Below are 19546 nucleotides of genomic sequence, written 5' to 3' on the forward strand. Positions count from 1 at the left end.
TCAAATGTCGTACAGATAGAGAAATACGTACATATACACACACGTTTCGTACAAAAAAGCAATCTTCTATAGCCTTATAGTTTCATGTATGTAACGTAGTATAGTTGTGTACAGTTGTGTTTTAGTTCTTTTCCTTTACAAAATATTTCTTTCTAAGAATATTGGAAAAACCATACGCTGGAAAGTTAATACAACATTAGACAGGTTGAGATCCAACTCAGTTTCAAATGCTGGTAATTTATACTAAAAATATGAATAATACATTACTAACGATAGAATATTTTATTCACCAAAGCAAGTATTTGAAAAACGTTTGTTTAATATATCTTTTTCTCCTTTCACCGAACTGAGGTCGATGTACTAAACTTTGTAACTTTTGTTTGAAATGATAGCTCTTCATTTTAACCAATATGTTCTATCAGCCAAAAATGTCTATTACGAATTTTGTAACAATAATATGAGATTCAATCAGATAAATAAATAGTTATCATAACATAGTTCAGTATATACTGGTCGCAGAACAAACATTTATTTAATGTTTTTCAAGTCTTGTATAATGTATTATGCTGCATGTTTAACAAATTCTGAATAGTAAACAAATAGTGGAATTATCAAATTATGCGAGTATTTACCAAGAAAACTTTAATGTACAAGACTTTTAGGTATTATAGTTTGCGTATTCATTTCCTGACAGATGATACTTCAGAATTATTGAACATTCTCATCGGCACAGCGTTGCGATGGTGCAACAGCAACTCATCCCCTCTACTAGTTCCCCAAAATTCATGGTTGACTTTAGCTCTGACTCCCCATGTGACATCCATTACCTGTCCGCATCCGATCTCACAAATGGTTTCCACCCCAGATAGTCAGTATGTGTTGTGTAGCACACAAGAGAAACTGATTCAGATTTACAACCTCCCTTCAAAACAACCTGTCAAGACCTTTGTGGGTTAGTAAGCATTTTACTCTACTGTTATATATCTATATTATAAATCAATGCTTTCAGGAAAAAAAATGTGTAATAAATCAATTTCTTTTGCTAGTTTTCTACTACACTGTTTCCGTAAACTATTATCTAGTCGAATGCCTTTCTAAAACATAGAGTTACTTCAAAGAATAGAATCGGAGGACACTTACAGCACTTTCTGGCGATTTTAATTAAACAAAAACGATAATAAAATTAAATCTGTTCTCTCTTAATGAATTTCAAATCGTGTAAACCTGTTGAATCTGTTTCTATACTAGAAAATATGTTTCCTTGTCAGTAAAAAGAAAATTATTATGTAATAAAACTATTTATAAACATATTTTTTCTGTTACTTAAGGACATAAAGCAACTATCACTTGCTTGCATATAACATTATCTGGACGCTACCTGGTGAGTGGATCGGAAGATACTGATGTAATTATATGGGACGTAGGACAAGGAACTATGAAACATCGGCTCAGGTAAACGGAAAACCTAACGTTGCAATGATTATACAAAATAAAAATTCCAGTGTTACTCGTATCCTACAAAATTCATTCTGTATACATACCCTACCCGCAACGTTATCTATCTTCTCTGATGGGTATTTTTTTATTTATTATCCACCTTCTTTACATTTGGTTCATTCCTCACAGAATATTATTTGTTTTTTTCTTATTAGTTTTATATCTATGTGATTGTAATGTTACTTAATCATGAAATCTCTTTATGGACTTTACATCCAGTTTATCTTTTATGTAGTTTTATTTATATTATCTTATTAATATTAACTTTCGATTAAAGCAAGCTACCTACTTAATTGAAAACTAAACATCAATCTGTTAACGAGTAGAGCTTACTAATAAATATGTTTTTCTTACTTTATTTCTCGTAAACATTAGAATACACTATTTCACCAGTTGGGTAACCTCACTGTTAACAATGTTTTTATCCAAGTTGTACTTCTTATTGTATAACTAGAAAAGTTTTCTATTGATATTTGTATTTAGATTGTCTTTTTTTTTCTTATATAGATTTTTACATCTAAAGTGCATTTGTTGTTTTACTGTTACTTAAGTTTTTCTACAAATGTTTACATATAGATTGTTTTTGTTGTTATGCTGTTAGTTAAGTTTTCTTACAGCTGTTTACATACAGATTGTCCTTATTATTTTGCTGTTAGTTGAGTTTTTCTTTACCTGTTTATATCCAGATTGTTGTTGTTGTCTTACTGTCAGTTAAGTTTCTTACAGCTGTTTACATGCAAAATGTTTTTGTTGGCTGTTTACATAATTACTGACCTTTTTATTTTACTGCTAGTTTACTATTTCCATGAAATCTTATGTTTCATAACCACATTTTTCAGCATGCTGTTTTGTTTTTCTTGGTTTAAGAAATTTTCTAAAGTACCTCATCTCACTGATCTCACTGACCTGCAAATTATCTCACCTCACTGATTTTTTATCTTTACCTCTAAAGTACCTCATCTCACCGATCTTTGCCTGTGAATTATCTCACCTCACTGATTTTTTATCTTTACTTCTAAAGTACCTCATCTCACCGATCTTTACCTGCAAATTATCTCACCTCACTGATTTTTTATCTTTACCTCTAAAGTACCTCATCTCACCGATCTTTGCCTGTGAATTATCTCACCTCACTGATTTTTTATCTTTACTTCTAAAGTACCTCATCTCACCGATCTTTACCTGCAAATTATCTCACCTCACTGATTTTTTATCTTTACTTCTAAAGTACCTCATCTCACCGATCTTTGCCTGTGAATTATCTCACCTCACTGATTTTTTATCTTTACCTCTAAAGTACCTCATTTCACTGATCTTTGCCTGTAAATTATCTCACCTCACTGATCTTTGATCTTTACCTCTAAAATACCTTATCTCATTGATCTTTTCCTGTGCAAAGATGAAAATAATGAACTGAATTTTCTAGTCCATTATACCCTGTAGAAAACTTTGAAATGCCTAGCATCACGCAGTGTAGAAATGTTTCAGAATGTGCTTTTAACTATATGCACTCATTATCCAACTTCCTGATTCCAAAGACATCATACCGTGAACCTTGATGCGGTTGGTGTCTGCACAAAAGTAATAACAATAACTCTAAACTGACAGAGTTTTGTACTATAAAATATACCAATTAACTGATTCTGGTATAGTACTTGCTTAGGTCTTTGTTAACAAAAATAAATTTGGAGACTTTCGTCTTATGTAATTCCAGCTATCATGTGATATGGTTCTCTTTGTTACGATAACACACTTAGGAACGTTCTTCTTAAAAACTCTCTGTACTTCCAGCTCTACATTGCTGATGTTGTGTGTGTTGCAACAGCAAAGTCAGAAACTTCCGCCTTATATAATATTTATAATTCCAGCTATCACATTGCCGGGGTTCTCTGTGTTACAACAACAAATTCAGAAACTTTCGTTTTGAGCGGTTCTGAAGTTGGAGTAGTGATTGTCGCAAGACTGGACTCTGGCCACGTGGTACAACGATTGGAGAACCACCGAGGCGTGATTAACTGTTTAGCTGTGAATAGTGGCGATGACATCTTTGCAACTGGTAAGAGATTTCTAGTAAACTTAGAAGTGTTTTGATGGTAAAGAATAATAAACTGTACATATCACAAACTTTAAACAACTTGCTTCACCTCTTTCTATGGGTATTTTTGTATCTAAGTATAAGCATCTTGAATTAAAAGTTCAATTTAATTTTTTGTGCTGGTAGATCATGCTAATTATCTGGTTCAAGAAACTAATTTTCATATTTCTAAGTAATTTTGTCACTCGTCACAGAAAATGTGTCTTGAAATGTGATTTAAAAGCAACAAAACTTGCTATTATGTTCTTCGTGTATCACATTCGTTCAAAACCTAAATATATAATGTATTTGATTTTTTTATTTTAATCTCTTATGAATCGTTCACTTAAGAAGTCGTTTAGAAAGCTTTTATTTTTTCTATTTTCTTAAAAAGGCTATTAAATCATATTTTAAAATTTAATCGTAGTTAGAATGCTTCGATTACTCGTTACAACCGGATTACTTTTTTAATTTATAAGTTACAACGAAACCTTTAAACTTTTTTAGTGAAGAAACAAGTATGAACCAGAGCTAAATAAGTTGATCTGACAAGGAAACGTCATTAGTGAAAGATCTGATCTTATTTAGTACTATGTGTACTTATTTCTCAAAAGGATAAAACTCGTTAAGTAATAATTAAATAAGAAATACTTTAACAGATTAAATTTACAAGTTGCATTAGTTTTCTTTATTTTGGAAGCGTCTTGAGGTTCCCTTTAAGTTTAATAAGTAATTCTGTCATATATAAAATTACTGCATTACAACTAGAACAATCTTCTAGAGAATGGCTATAGAGCCAATTAGAACACTAGTATTATTCAACGAGGCTCTATTGCAAACATGTTTTCATAGTTACTTTTAATTTTTTTTGTCTGAAGGGTCCTCTGACTGTTCCGTGTGTATCTGGTGTCTGGAAGGTTTTAACCTCCTTAATACCATCCCCTTAACGGCCCCCATCTGTCATATGAGAGTGTCTTTTGACTCGACCTTTTTATTATTGGCTTGTGCGGACAATACAGTGCACGTGCGATCTTTGACCACAGGCTCAGACGTCCACTGCCTACAGGGTCATTCTGGTACAGTGACCAGTCTATGTTTCGCCAGGGATAACTGTCGTTGTGTGGTGGGATGTCACGACGGCAAGTGCTATGTTTATGATATTCATTCAGCTAAATTGCTCCAGACTTTAGCAGGACACTCAGATGCGGTCATCGCTCTACAGGTAAGTCAACCGTTATGGTAATATGTGTATTATTAAGACCTATGAGGCAACTCTTGATTGTATTTGCTCTATCAATAAAAACATGAAATTATGTTGACCATATATCCATCTGCTAAATAAGATCCAGTGATTAAAGCCTTTACTTGTTCAGTAATAGACTTGAGGTTATATACAGCTAAAAGAAAGAAGCAAAATTACGAGTCATGATACAGTTTCTGTTTACGATTACCTACAACTACTAAATTTTAGTACAAGTTGTGGGTGTGTTTTTCGTATAACAAAGCCACAAAGGGCTATCTGCTCAGCCCACCGAGGGGAATCGAACCCCTGATTTTAGCGTTGTAAATCCAGAGTCATACCGCTGTACTAGCGGGAGGCATAGTACAAGTTATGAAACATCATAATACAGACGTTTTAGCAGGTAAGCGAGATTACATGTGATTTGTTTATTATCTTAATTTTCTTTGTTTCATTGTTTCTGTCACTATCGTTGTTTCTGCCAGATTAACACTGATAATAATACACTATTAGAATATGAACATTGTTTATAATAATATTCAGAAAAGACACTGAATCATACAGTCCTAATCCATTCATCAAAAGTTGGATGAAACTATCTCGTGTATAAAATTATTCGAGCTGAGGGTGCGAAGTTTATTTAATCGTTCTGACAGCATGCATTAATTTGTTGAAACAATATTCACCGAAGTAGGTTTAAATATAATGAAAATTCTGTCTTCATATCACATTCTACGTTTATGGTTTATGTTACTTTTCTTACACAATATCTTATATAAAAGAAGGTCATTTGGATATCATTAACAACTATTTGCATTCTGTGTCCAACAAAATTATTTGTAGTGCATCTATTTTTCTTACTGAAAATGCTTTGAAGTTACAAAAGATTAAAAAGAAATTCTGAGCAAGTTATTGGATTTTCCATTTGTTGTTTTTTTTAGAGATATATCTACCACTTAATATGGTTTATAATATTAAATCAGTTCTGACCTGAAGTAAAAACTTTATGCCTACGTTTTTTTATTGCTGGTTGTAAAATGATAGTAAATGGGGACATCCTTGCAGACACAAGAGAACGACACGTTTTTCATAAGCGCTGGGGGCAATAAAGTCCTGGTGTGGAACTTCTACTCCAAGAAACACGAAGGAACCCATCAGCGTCCAAAGATGCAAAAAGTCAATAATCATAGAGATGTGGTAACATGTGTAGCAGTATCACGTGATGGTAGTCTTGCAGTATCAGGTAGGTTTTGCTTTTTGAAAATCATAGCCAACCATAGGAACCACTACACATCTATTTCTATAGAGGCATCCCTGATGTGCTATTACGACAACTCTTTTGTGAATAAGTTAGTACAAAAATATTTTGTCTCCAACTATAGATACCTTATATATGTGCGCGTATGCGTGTTTGTGTTTCACGTCGTAGTTAATCTGTCCTAGAACGACTATTGCGTGCAAAGCTTCCTTATAGCTCGCTTATTCAGTTTTGACAGCCCTGAAGCGTAGTTTCCATTTCAAAAGGCACAATCGTAAGGCCATCATATCCGAAACACGACACTTCTCTCTGCAGGCTTTCAATAAGTCAACTAGTGTATGATATGAAAATCACAGTATTTAAGTTCCCATTCGAACAGTCTGATCGCACATAAATCCATTGAGTGTGTGTTTTTCTTATAGCAAAACCACATAGGACTATCTGCTGAACCCACCGAGGGGAATCGAAACCCTGATTTTAGCGTTGTAAATCCGTAGACTTACCGCTGTACTAGCGGGAGGAAAATCCGTTGAGAATGTTTATTTTTATTTCTGGAACTTGTAGAATATAGAATACAGAATTTAGAACATAAGTAAAACATAAATGATATTATTAACATTTGGCAGTTAAGACTACAATTAAAATCAAATAAAATGCTTATTATATGCATTATTTAAGTGATAAGGTGGACTTATAAGTTTGTTGATATACAGAAAAACTTAAGACTGAGAGTGGTATGATATTCGTTTCCTGTTATTTTTATAAATTAAGTAATATGTTTTCCATATTACCAATAAAAGTAACATTCGTAGATTTTAAACTTAAAAGTTGTTTCTGTTTTAATAACATATCTTCCATTATTAAGCTACTATAACCCAGACAATAAAACTATCGCAGGTTGTGTTAAGCACAAGGAAAATCCCTTTTTAAACCATTCTAAATCCTCAATCTGAACATAAAAGAGGGTATTAATATTTTGCATCGTAAAGGGCTGCTGCATACCTTCTCCAAAAACAGTCAATTTTCGGTGTTATCACAGTAACAACGTAACTCCGAATAGTTTTAACACATACATGTCATTCCAGTGCAACTCATATCGATTGTGATTGTCACATTCAACTTTTCGTACAAGTGAATAATGACTATTCTTATAATAATTTTATTAAAGAAAAATCACACGTAATAAGTTGGGCTTGTTAACCATAATACTGTTTTTGATTAATCGAGTTTTAACCAAGTATTAAATTACAGTTTTTAAACCAATCAAATTTTGAGACGTCATAAGGAATTTAATTTAAATGTGATTCTTGAACTTCTTCATACACTGACCTTTGTGAAAAGTTTAGTTTTTTACTATTATATGTTAGTATACCCAGACTGTCATTCCAAAGATTCACAATTCTCATCCCGTTTCCCCAGTAACATGACCAAACATTTGGGGTCATGAGTGCACTATTAGGGAAACTATGAAATTACATTATTCGGTCAGAAAAAAAAAAGTAGGTAAAATGCTTGCGATGAATGCTGTTAGCTAAATATATGCTCTTTAATCTGGACGAATATGCACAGATAGCCCCTTGTGTAGCTTTGGCTGATAGCCCTGAACAACAGCCTCTGTTTTAATGTTATTTGCTTTATAATTTCATTCTACCTCAGGTTGAATTATGTCCGTTTTTTTTTAATTAAATATATTTCTATATTTTTACAGCTCAGTTGATTGGTATAATATTTTTAGAAGTTTCATTATATCTAATTTACTATAAAGTGTTAATATCTATAGCACTGTATTACTTATTATATGGATTTTAAGTAGTTCGGTAAAAAAAAAGAGATACGTCAAGATAATTCTCAAAACGGAAATTCTAAAACATAAAAAAAAATAATTATTAGCTCTAGAAATGTTATTCATTTGGAAAAGCTTCGTATTTTATAATAATCTCTACTGGACAATCAATCCATCATATCAATTAAATTGTAACATGTTTATTGTACAATCATCATAATACACATTTATTTAGCAGTCACAAGAATAACCCTATAATATGTGTATTGGATACTTAAGCAATCGTGAGACAATTCCACAGTGTGTTAATTATACAACCACGTGTAAGTAACAACACTTATACAATGTGTTTATGAAAAATCAAACAGGTATAAAAATAATATTACAAATTTTTTGTCCAACAGTCAAATAATTATAACCAGTAATCGAAGATAGAACATCAACATAAGTATCCGTATAGGTTATTTATTGGGTTTTTAGTCTGTTTTTTTAACTCAACATATTGGAACCTATATTGGTTCAGGTACATGAATGATTTGTGGTATTACACTCAATTCATTATTCAATATTACACAGCGGACCAACTGTTTAATAATTAAGTTCCAGATTTATTTTATTTCCACCAATTGTAAAATTTAAAACACAGTATCTAAGGTGTAGACCTAATGTTTTCTTTAATCCACCATATCATATGCAAGACGTATCAGTACAGCTTGGGTTGGCAAATCATTATAACAATCAGCCCTGTTACAATGATTGTTAAGTACAGCGATTAATGTCTATTTGTTTAAAATTTATAACTTTTTTTTGTATTTATGATCAGTTTTTGTCTATGAATTTGTACTATTTCACGCATATGAATGCTTATATTTTTTTATGTTTCATGTATTGATAAACTGTGTGAATCCTAGATACAAATATATAGTTTTTATTTGTTCAGTAAGCTTAAAATTATTTTCGTTAATATTACTGGTGACGATGTTTAAAATATTTTTAAATATTATGTATTATTGTAATTAATTTAAACTTTTGAAGGTTATTTTGCATTGTTAGCTTAATTTTTAAATTTACAGCCAACCTATTTCTCTTAAACTAGCTGATACTATATAGAATATATTCTATCAACATGCGTGCCTAACAGACGATTCTAATTAATAAATGATTTGATTTTCATGTGTATCGGTTTATGACATCATGTCCATCGTGCCAATTTGCTTCATAGAATTGGCTTCTTTAATTTACAGACTGCTGTACTGCTTACTTCTGGTCTGAACTTGATAATAACAATAACACTACAAAATGTTTATTGGATAATCAAGAAATAGCAACAACGTTTTTATTGAAGAATTAAGCTCTTCTTACATTAACTCCATGACGTACTTGCTGCACAACTAACCAGTTATAACGATTCTATGACGTTTTATTGGACAATCATAACAACTTTACAATGTGTTCAATGGTCAATCAAGCAATAATCCATTATTACATTTCACTGCAATCAACTGCAAGATTAGACTGGTAAATCATTTGGAGCTAAAATTCGTTTTTTTTAACTCTCTAAGATTTTTTTCTTAACACTATAATCACTTATGTGCTCGTTAGGCATCCGGCCATCTTGCTACGACATTTTATTACTAGAGTAGACATTTTATTAAAGCCACATTGTTTCCAGGTCAACTAGTGCATTCTTTTTACATCATTTTTGTGGCATAGCAATTTTTGTTACGATTTTGTGAAAGGTGGTTTTTAACTACAAAATTGTTTGGTGAGATAATAAAAGATTATAATAGACTGCAAACTATACAATCATTTGGAGACCATTTAAAAATTATATAACGTTAGGGAATGAGAGGGTGTCTGAGTCTGTATTGCAAGAGGTAGATTGTGTCCATGAACAGGTTACATAAAACATAAATTACAGTGAAAACGATTTAGATTTGCAAAAACATTTATTGCAATTACACATACTTTGATTTAAATTCAAAACACCTTTAATAACCTGAACATTTGCAAGCATAATATATTTACCATTTTTGCATAATAACTTGTTTAGTCAGATTTTATATGTGTACTAAGGTAAGCAATTGATCACTAATAGTAATATCTATTGGAAATAAAATATTTTACTTTTTATAATTTTAAATAAACTTTTGATTTTTGATCCCTTTTTTGTTTCTTTTTGAATTTCGCGCAAAGCTACTCGAGGGTTATCTGCGCTAGCCGTCCCTCATTTAGCAGTGTAAGACTAGAGGGAAGGCAGCTACTCATTACCATCCACCGCCAATTCTTGAGCTACTCTTTTACAAACGAATAGTAGGATTGACCGTAATTTTATAACGCCCCCACGGCTAAAAGGGCGAGTATGTTTGGTACGATTGGGATTCGAATCCGCGACCCTCAAATTACGAGTCGAACGCATTAACCCACCTGGCCATGCCGGGCAGATTTTTGATCCCTCTTTGCAAGAAAGGGGCGAGGTGGTGCCCTCTGTACTTGAATTAGGTAGTGGTAAATTTAGTAACAAAATTCACCAACCACAAAAACACCTCTAACGAAATCTTTCATAACGATAGGATGATAACATGGATGGCATAACAAAGTATTTTAGGTAACAAAAAGTCTATGTCACAAACTGTCTCTAAAGAAGTGTCCCAGATTTGCTTGTTAATAACTTAAATGTTATGCTATGATCTATGATCCGTCAAGCCAACAGTTTTAAACATTTCTGTGTTTATGAACCAGATAATTAATCTATACTATTTAAGATTAATAACTTATGTTACTAAAGCATTCTTTCTAAAAATATATTTATGTACTACAAACAAACTCTGTAAAGAAAAGCTAAAAACCAATTATATTGATTCAAATATCTAATTCTAAATTTATTGCTTAATGCACGTGCAAACACTGTAGTTAAATAATCTATTCTTCTGAAAGCAGTATAAATAAACCATAGGATTGTTTTTCTTTTCTCAATTAAACAACGTTATTTATAGATAACGTACCCCTTTACTAAAATATATTTTGTAGATTTAAGTAAAAATTTGAAAGAAAACAATTGTCTACTGTATTTGCGTGATTGCAATGAGGGTTTAAGTTGTAAATATAAAATTACGATTCAAACGATATGTATATATAACGTTTTGATATCGTTTCAACAAGATTATTTACTATCAATTTTAAATATGTGTGTTGTATTGTGTCTCTTTATATTTGTTGTTGTTATTTCAATTATCAATTTCTCAAATATTTGAGTATCTACCAAAATGGTAAACAATGGGAAAATACCTTTGAACAGCGTTATAAATTCATAACAGGTTTTTAATAACATAAAATAAGCAAAATTTGCTTATTTTTGATGTATTTACTTATTTCGATAACAGTGATCAACAGTTTCTTTTCGCTATTCCTGAGGCAATTATTATTGTCATCGTTGGTATTGGTTGTTACTAATTACTTTCTTCACGAGCCTGGCACGTAGCGAAGTAATTATATTAACCATATATGCATGAGCAGAAATCAATATGCTCATACTAAGACCTTTAACGAGTTGCCATTTAACATGATATTATGTATTTGATGTCAGATTTGTCAACTATTCATTTCACCCTACACCAATGACTTGGTAACAGTTCGTGGTGAATGAGAGTAAATATCAAATGCAATATACAAGGATAGTGAAAAAAACTGTACATATGGACGTTGATAGCTCTAAATGTGTAAAGTATTTTTCACATAAACATCATTTTACATTTCGACTTAATAGAGTCTGAATTATACTGACGTCGAGACTTCACAGACACATCTTAAATATAAAATAATCTTGTGAGACATCTGTTATTTTGTGACCAACGGACTTGTACGCTTTACTAAACATTTGTCACATTTCGTGTAACACATGTAAAGCATTCGGGAAAACATTCAACATTTCTTCTGTTGTATAGTGTTGGTCGGTCTATTAAACCAACTCCGTGCACATTCGATCAATGTAACTCTAATCTTATGTAGATATTAGTGCTTACAGAAAGGCAAACCTCTGCGACAACACTGATGACTGACAAAGATAAATAAGTCTGTAGTACCAAATATTACCTCAGAAATTCATCAAATGAATACCAAAATATTAATGAGTAAGAGTAATCTAATTGTAAAGCTATTTATTGGTGTGGGAGGGTAATGTTGTTGGAAAAACTATCATTTGTTTGTTTGAAGTTAACCACAAAGCTACACGATGGGCTAACTGTGCTCTGTCTACCACGGGTATCGAAACCCGCTTTCTAGCATTGTAAGTCCCTAGGCATACTATAAAGGTTCTCTGAAGGTTCGAATTTAATCATCTCGTTTCTTAGGTTCTAAAGACCACTTGGTGATAGTGTGGCATCTGTCTACGGGAGAAGCACACACAACAATGGAAGGTCACACTGCTCCTGTAAACTGTGTGGCCTTTGCTCCTAACGGTCTCTTTGTTGTCTCCGGATCAGAAGATATGACACTCCGAGTTTGGGGATTAACCCTTGGTTTGGTGGTTTCTACATTCAAGGTTTGTGTAAGATTGCTGTTTCTTTGTATGTGTGTGTGTGTGTGTGTGTTTTATTTCAGCTATTACCAGAATGTCACTGTGTTTCATTTAGATGTAGTTAGAGGCTCACTATGATTTTGTGTAGAACCTGTGTGATGACAGTTATGTCGTTTACTAATGTCGTGTCGATTGTCATTTTAAATGACAAAACAATGACTAATAATAAACAATCACTGGCTTATATTCATCGTCTATGATACTTTAAAAATTTTAAAGCCTATATTTTTCCAACCAATGAAGTATTTTTGAATTCCAAATCAAACAATAGAGATTATTTACCCTTGAGCTTAATTGAGAAAGACCTGCCAGACTAGAAAAGTACGCTTGGATGGAGATTGTCATCAACGTTTATCTTTTTAATTTAAAAATAAATTCGTCTTTCTTTATAAGTAGAAGTATAAAACTTACACTGGTGTACGAGGACTGCATCTTATTAGTAGAACCGGATTAACAAAAATTGAATTATTGCAGCTACTAACTGTTATCTCTCTAACCGAAAGGTTTACTCTGCCTTTTCACATTATCGATTCAGGGAGATTATTTCTGTTATGTAATCTATCCACCACTATCTGTCCATCTATTTTAATTTGCGTTTTTGGATTTACAATTAATAATTGTATAGAAATATTAGTTAACTCACATTAACCCTAATTTAACAATTTACTTTAAAAGATAAATTTGAAATTAGAAGTTGTAGTTAATCTAAGTTTCGATCATGAGGTTTTCACTACTGGTTCAGATAGGTAATGTATATAATTTACCTTTATTCGGATGGTTAATGATTGTAGTAAGCCTTAATTCAACTTCTTAATGTTGTGTAGTTAATCGTAATTTAAACAGTTAAAATAAAAAAATAATATAACATGGATAAGAAATAAATGATATTACTACAGTGATGATAATGGTGACCACGTATCTACTTACTATACCCGTTCAGAAAGTTTAACTGTGTCTCTCTATTTACATTAAGATTCATATTAATTTTAACCATGTCATATTTTACTGGTACAATGTTGCTTATCATTAAAATGACTTACATACCATTAGTCTAAATGTCTGGCTAATTAAATCTTGACTTATTTTTTTAAAGTTAGAGATATGTTATTCATTTTGTTGAAGTAATTGAGAGTATGTCGTTAACTGACTTTTAAAACTGTACTCTGTGTATTTGGTGTACTTCAGATACTTAAGAGAAGGTAATGTACTGAAATTGCATATATATATATTATACAATTGTCGCAGGTTTAACTTAATACCTTGTTCTCCATAACTTTCTTACAGTTGTGGGAGAAGGTAAACATTCATATGATAGTGGTAATTGTGACAGATAATTTTATTAATTTTCAAATGAGTCACAAATTTCAATTCGGACACTTACATTGTGCACATATTTTATGATATCTTGTATTAGTAAATCTTATTAGTTATAAAAAACAACCATTATGGAAATTAAGAACTAAACTTATAGAGTATCCTGTTTCCAGCAAATTACCGATTTCAGGAAAAGTCTCACTAATAACTCTAAATATATAAAAACGCTAAAAAAGTTAAATAGACTTTAAACCGTAAACTGGACAAATTCCAGTTTGATACAAGTTACGAATCTATTAGTGAATTCGAAATACCCTGGAGCACTGTAAAAACTTCCACTAGATTATTCTTGGTTAACCCACGAAGTCTGGATCTCGCAGATAAAATTATAGTTTTTCAAGATAGTTGGAATGTAAAAAGGAAGAAAGATTTTATTCTTCCCGCACAGTGCTTTCTATAAGATATAAAATTAATTGAAGTTATTTATCATAAAAATGCCGAGCGTTATTTGAAGTGATAAAACAGTCAACGTTAATAAAGTTAAGCAATTGCTGCTTTACATTCATCGTTGGGTTTATATAATTCCTTTGAGCATCAATTCCTTCTTCAGGATTTTAGTAAAAAGGAAAAATATTAAAATTACTCTTCGCCTAAGATCATCCAGTTAAAAGAGCCACTTCACTTACAACTGACAGGCCAAAAGATTTCTCAGTTAGATAAACAATTTGGAATTGTTAATTTTTTGTTTGTCTGCTTTATCACGTGTTACGTATTAGAATTTCGTATAACCTGAAATTGAGTTAAATGATAATTTAAATTTAGAAGTTAAATAAAGTCAATGTGTATCCAGTTTATGATGTTTGCCAATAATATTGATACACACAGCCTCTTGTTGAATACAAATATATTTTAATATTCAAACAATAATACAATTTACAATAACGGTTGTATGTGCAAAAGTTGTACAAACTTACAAACAATATTGAGACTTTTTATCTGGTCTGAAACTAGATACCTTATCGAGAGTTCACGATGAGCGAGTTGATGTAGGTACAATTCACCTATCAGGGAAATAGCTAGCTTTTCGCTGATCACACGACGAGTTATACTGCAAAAGTTTTATAATGACTAATGTGAATCCATTGAAGTTAAAGGTTTGTAATGCTCGAAATCTATCAACGTTTCTGGTCTAAACGTTACTCACAGTTACAGCTTCCAAGGTTTATAGTACACCAATCATATCAAACCAATAATATATACTATTTCTTGTTACATCACGTCGGTTACATTTATAGGCGTGAGAAAAGTTTCTAGAAATTTCGACCTGCACAACAATATAGACAATAAACTAGTGTTTACGTACACATATATATATTGTTGATTCTTACACTCAAGTATCTTCTACAACGTTAGTAAATAAGCGGGAATCCTGTTATACTTATTTAAGAGTATAAGTTGTGTACATCGATATTAAAATACATATATGATAGTAAATCTGTCACTCAAGTATTTTATGAATTATTTGCAAATGACATGTATTCAAGTAAAAGTAAAATCACATACGATGAAATAATGCTGAGAATAGTGTAACTGACAGATAAAAAAAGTGAATGCTCTTTAACTTTAAACTATAAATGTAAAATGTGCAAACCTTCCAAAAAGAAACCCCCGGTAAGTCAGTGGGGTGTTTACATAGCATCTACATACTAAACAGAAAACAGTATCTACAGACTACAAACATAATACAGCATTTTTGAACTACGGTATCTACAGACTACAGAAGAAATATAGCATCTGCAAATACGTATAATGTTAAATCCGGAATTCCATTCTCCGACGTGAACAGAATGCAGAAAGCCAATTTTGTAGGTTTTCGTTAAAAATCACAAACAAACTCTACGGGAATTATTAGTAATTACTAGATCACAGTAAGTGATTCTCTGGAAATACAAGAAACCTTTCTGTTAATGGCATGTCTTGTAGCCAGGGAAAATTTATTTTGGAAATCATTCTAATATATAAATCCAGATTTGTGTCTGTTTGTTCGCACCTTTCAGCCATCCGTTCCTTATATGTTTTCAGATTTCATGATCAATCAGCATCTAAGTTAGCACAGTGATACAAGATGGTATGAGAAAGGTCAAAAGATAGGTGGATCACATATAATTTTACATTTAATTTCGAAAAAAATATATCAAATCAGTACCACTTGTCACAGTGATACAGAAGGACATGAGAAAGGTCATGAGGGTCCCCATCTAGTTTCATATTCAAAGAATTCTTGAAAGCATTATGCCTTTCTTTTCAGTACTGGTACCTTTATGTTTTTTATTACAGTTTTAAATTTTATTACATTAAGAAAGGAAATAGAAGCACGATTTTACATACTTTGTTACAAACGAATTTTTATTTCACCCCTCTAGCGGACAGACACTCCAGCTAGTTATATATAAAGCTAAAAATTAGTTCCTTGGAATTATATTTTCGGATTTTACATGTGTCCATATATTATCCAAATTTTTTTCAGGTAATGTTAATCTTACTTTGCTTGAAATATATACACAACATGATCAATAGTATGTGAACACCCAACCATCACATCCATATATGCTTGTTGAACATCTCATTCCAAAACCATGGACATTAATATGGGGTTGGCCCCCTTTTTACTGCTATAACAGCCTCCACTCTTCTGGGAAGGCTTTTTACTAGATTTTGGAACATGGCTGTGGGGATTCGCTCCCATTCAGCTACAAGAGCATTAGTGAGGTCGGGCACTGATGTCGGTCGAGAAGGCCTGGCTCACAGTCGGCATTCCAATCCATCCCAAAGGTCTTCGATCGGGTTGAGATCAAGGCTCTGTGCAGACCAGTCAAGTTTTTCCACACCAAACTCGACAAACCATGTCTTTATGGACCTCGCTTTGTGCATGGGGGATTGTCATGTTGAAACAAAAAAGAGCCTTTCCCAAACTATTGCCACAAAGTTGGAAGCACAAATTCTCTAGAATGTCGTTGTATGCTGTAGCATTAAAACTTCCCTTCACTGGAACTAAAGATCCTAGCTCAAACCATAACAAACAGCCCCAGAACATTATTCCTCCTCCACAAAACTTTATAGTTGGCACTATGCATTCAGGCAGATAGCGCTCTTCTGGCATCCGTCAAACCCAAATTCGTCCCTCAGACTGCCAGATAATGAAGCGTGATTTATCACTCCAGAGAACGCGTTTCCACTGCTCCAGAGTCCAATGGCAGTGTGCTTTGCACTGCTGCAGCCAACACTTGGCTGCTCAGCCATAGAAACTCATTTCATGAAGCGCCCGACGAAAGTTCTTGCGCTGACGTTGCCTCCAGAGGCAATTTGGAGCTCGGTAGTGAGTTTTACAACTGTGACCAGACAATTGTTATACGCTTCACCATTTGGAGGTCCCCTTCTTTGAGCTTGTGTAGCCTACCGCTTCGTGGCTAAGCTGTTGTTGCTACTAGACGTTTCCACTTGACAATAACAGCACTTATTTTGGAGCAGCTCTAGCAGGGCAGATTTTAAGGAACTGTCTTGTTGGAAATGTGGCATCCTATGACAGTGCCACGTTGAAAGTCACTGAGCTCTTCAGTATGACCCATTCTACTACCAATGTTTGTCTATGGAGATAGCATGGCTATATGCTTGACCTTATGCACCTGTTAGTAATGGGTGTAGCTGAAATAGCCAAATCAACTATTTAGAAGGGGTGACCACTTACTTTTGGCCATGTAGTGTTTGTTGCGATTACTTATCTTGAAATTCGTTTGGTTTTGATCCAATGTTGGAACTATACTCGTGATGTTCAGTCTATGTTGCCTGAAAAAAAAGGCTTACTAAATGTTTTCTTTGGAATTAACATCGTAGTGATTTGAATGGTAATGCACCTGAACCCTAGGTACCAGTAATATTAAATGAAATTACAGTAATAATGACAAACGGAAACTACGTGATAAATACAATGTATAAAATCGAGAGTAAACTACCTTTACACTACTGTTCGTGTTATTTAGGTTTGAAACTTCTAACACAGTGTACCGTTATCTGGTGTAAAGATCTTTCTAGACCTATCATTCACTGAGAAAATCACTGCAACTCGATTAGATTCAAAAGCTGTAACACAGAATATTTGATAATTAGTACTAAACAAGCAATCTGGTTAAGAGTTCAGCTCACGAGATCACACAGAAAAGTTGGTTTGTTTCGTTGATTTTTAAATAGACCCAAAACTCGAAAGCTTTCAAATAGTTTACTATTCTTTTTCATTGCAAAAGAAAACATGTAAATAAGTGTACTTATGACTTTATTACCGTTAGTATTCTGACTATAACAAGAACATCTTCTAAAGAAACGATTCAAACGATTCTAAAGAAACAAATGTATATTTAACAAAATCCAACTGGCTTGTACAATTGCATTTATGAGGATAAACCCTGTATTTGAACATTTTCAGGAACATCAGAGTAGAATAGCTTATGTTTCTGTGACATCAGACAGCCGTCGAGTTCTTTCTGCAGATGTTCAAGGCAACTGCCGGCTCTGGCAAGCAGACAGTGGCAATCAACTTCTAGTCTACACAAGAATGGTTCATCAGATGTCACTTCATGCTAGTACAGTATTCGTAATAGGCGGCAAAAATGATAACAGGTGGGGATAGTTGATTTTAAAGGAAACTAGACCTTTGTACAACCGATTCTATTGTGTAACAAAAAAAAGTCAAGTTTATTTTTTTTAAATTGCGGATAATTGCCTGTACATATTAAGCTATTGGAAATTATCATGTATTCAAAGTTAATAGATCTACTGACATCAGAGTTCCACATAAGTAAAATATCGCCCCCCAGTGGATCAGCGGTAAAAACCGGATATCGATACCCGTGGTGGGCAGAGCACAGATAGCCCATTGTGTAGCTTTGTGCTTAATTCAAAACAACAACAAAGTAAAATATCTAATAAAGTATTTACCATAGGTCAAGTCCACGTTGATAAAATCTCTCCTATCGCAAGTCAAAGCATGTTTCCAAAGAACACATTTGTAATTTAGTAACGCAAAGCGTTATTCAGAAAGAAAAAAATACCTTAATTTATAAAACAGCATCGAGTTGGTAACTATAGTTTTATCATTTTACTTATATTCTTGTATCCGATAGAAAGTGAATGTTCATTCTTGTTCTAATAGTGTTCGGTTCTGGTCATTATTGGATGTCGACTCAGAGAAAACGGTCACTCACAGTGACGTAGTTCTGTGCTACACTGTCACCTATGATTGCAAGACTGTTGTTACTGGCTCTCAGGATATGTCGCTCAAAGTATGGGAGGTCGCCACAGGGAAACTTACTCAGGTATATAAGTGACTATCACATTGGTAAACGTACCCAAGTCATATGTCATGTCGATTAACCTCCTCGAGTAAATCATATAAGCGATCTTACTTGTCTATATAAGTCTTCATACTAGTCATTTTTCTCACTTAAATTATTTGCAATACCAGTAAAATCAGTCATGTAAGACATTTGACGCATTAATAAATTTAATGGTATAAACCGTTTATCATACCAATAAGTCTTACTTATATCAATCATTTGTCGTACCCATAAAATATATATAGGGAAGCTACTTGTCATGAACATAAACTTGCTCTTGTTATTTTGTACTGGTAAGATCCTGCATGGCCAAATGGTTAAGGCACTCGACTCGCAATCCGAGGGTCTTAGGTTTGAATCTTCGTCACACCAAACATGCTCGCCCTCTCAGCTGTGGGGGTGTTATAGCGTTACGAT

At 33.0% G+C, this 19546-nt stretch overlaps 1 protein-coding gene across 1 annotated transcript in view; it reads left to right on the forward strand.

Moving 5' to 3' along the window:
• LOC143229444 (protein qui-1-like) overlaps nucleotides 1–19546 on the forward strand; it is a 147726-nt gene that overhangs the window by 120093 nt on the left and 8087 nt on the right. The window contains exons 15-22 of the mRNA XM_076461781.1: nucleotides 695–952; nucleotides 1329–1452; nucleotides 3366–3553; nucleotides 4450–4793; nucleotides 5877–6054; nucleotides 12202–12392; nucleotides 18220–18413; nucleotides 18946–19108. Of these exons, the coding sequence (XP_076317896.1) occupies nucleotides 695–952; nucleotides 1329–1452; nucleotides 3366–3553; nucleotides 4450–4793; nucleotides 5877–6054; nucleotides 12202–12392; nucleotides 18220–18413; nucleotides 18946–19108 (1640 nt within the window). The remainder of the gene's footprint in view (nucleotides 1–694; nucleotides 953–1328; nucleotides 1453–3365; nucleotides 3554–4449; nucleotides 4794–5876; nucleotides 6055–12201; nucleotides 12393–18219; nucleotides 18414–18945; nucleotides 19109–19546) is intronic.

Source organism: Tachypleus tridentatus, chromosome 10 (assembly GCF_004210375.1).
Source record: "Tachypleus tridentatus isolate NWPU-2018 chromosome 10, ASM421037v1, whole genome shotgun sequence".
Taxonomy (NCBI): Eukaryota; Metazoa; Arthropoda; class Merostomata; order Xiphosura; family Limulidae; genus Tachypleus; species Tachypleus tridentatus.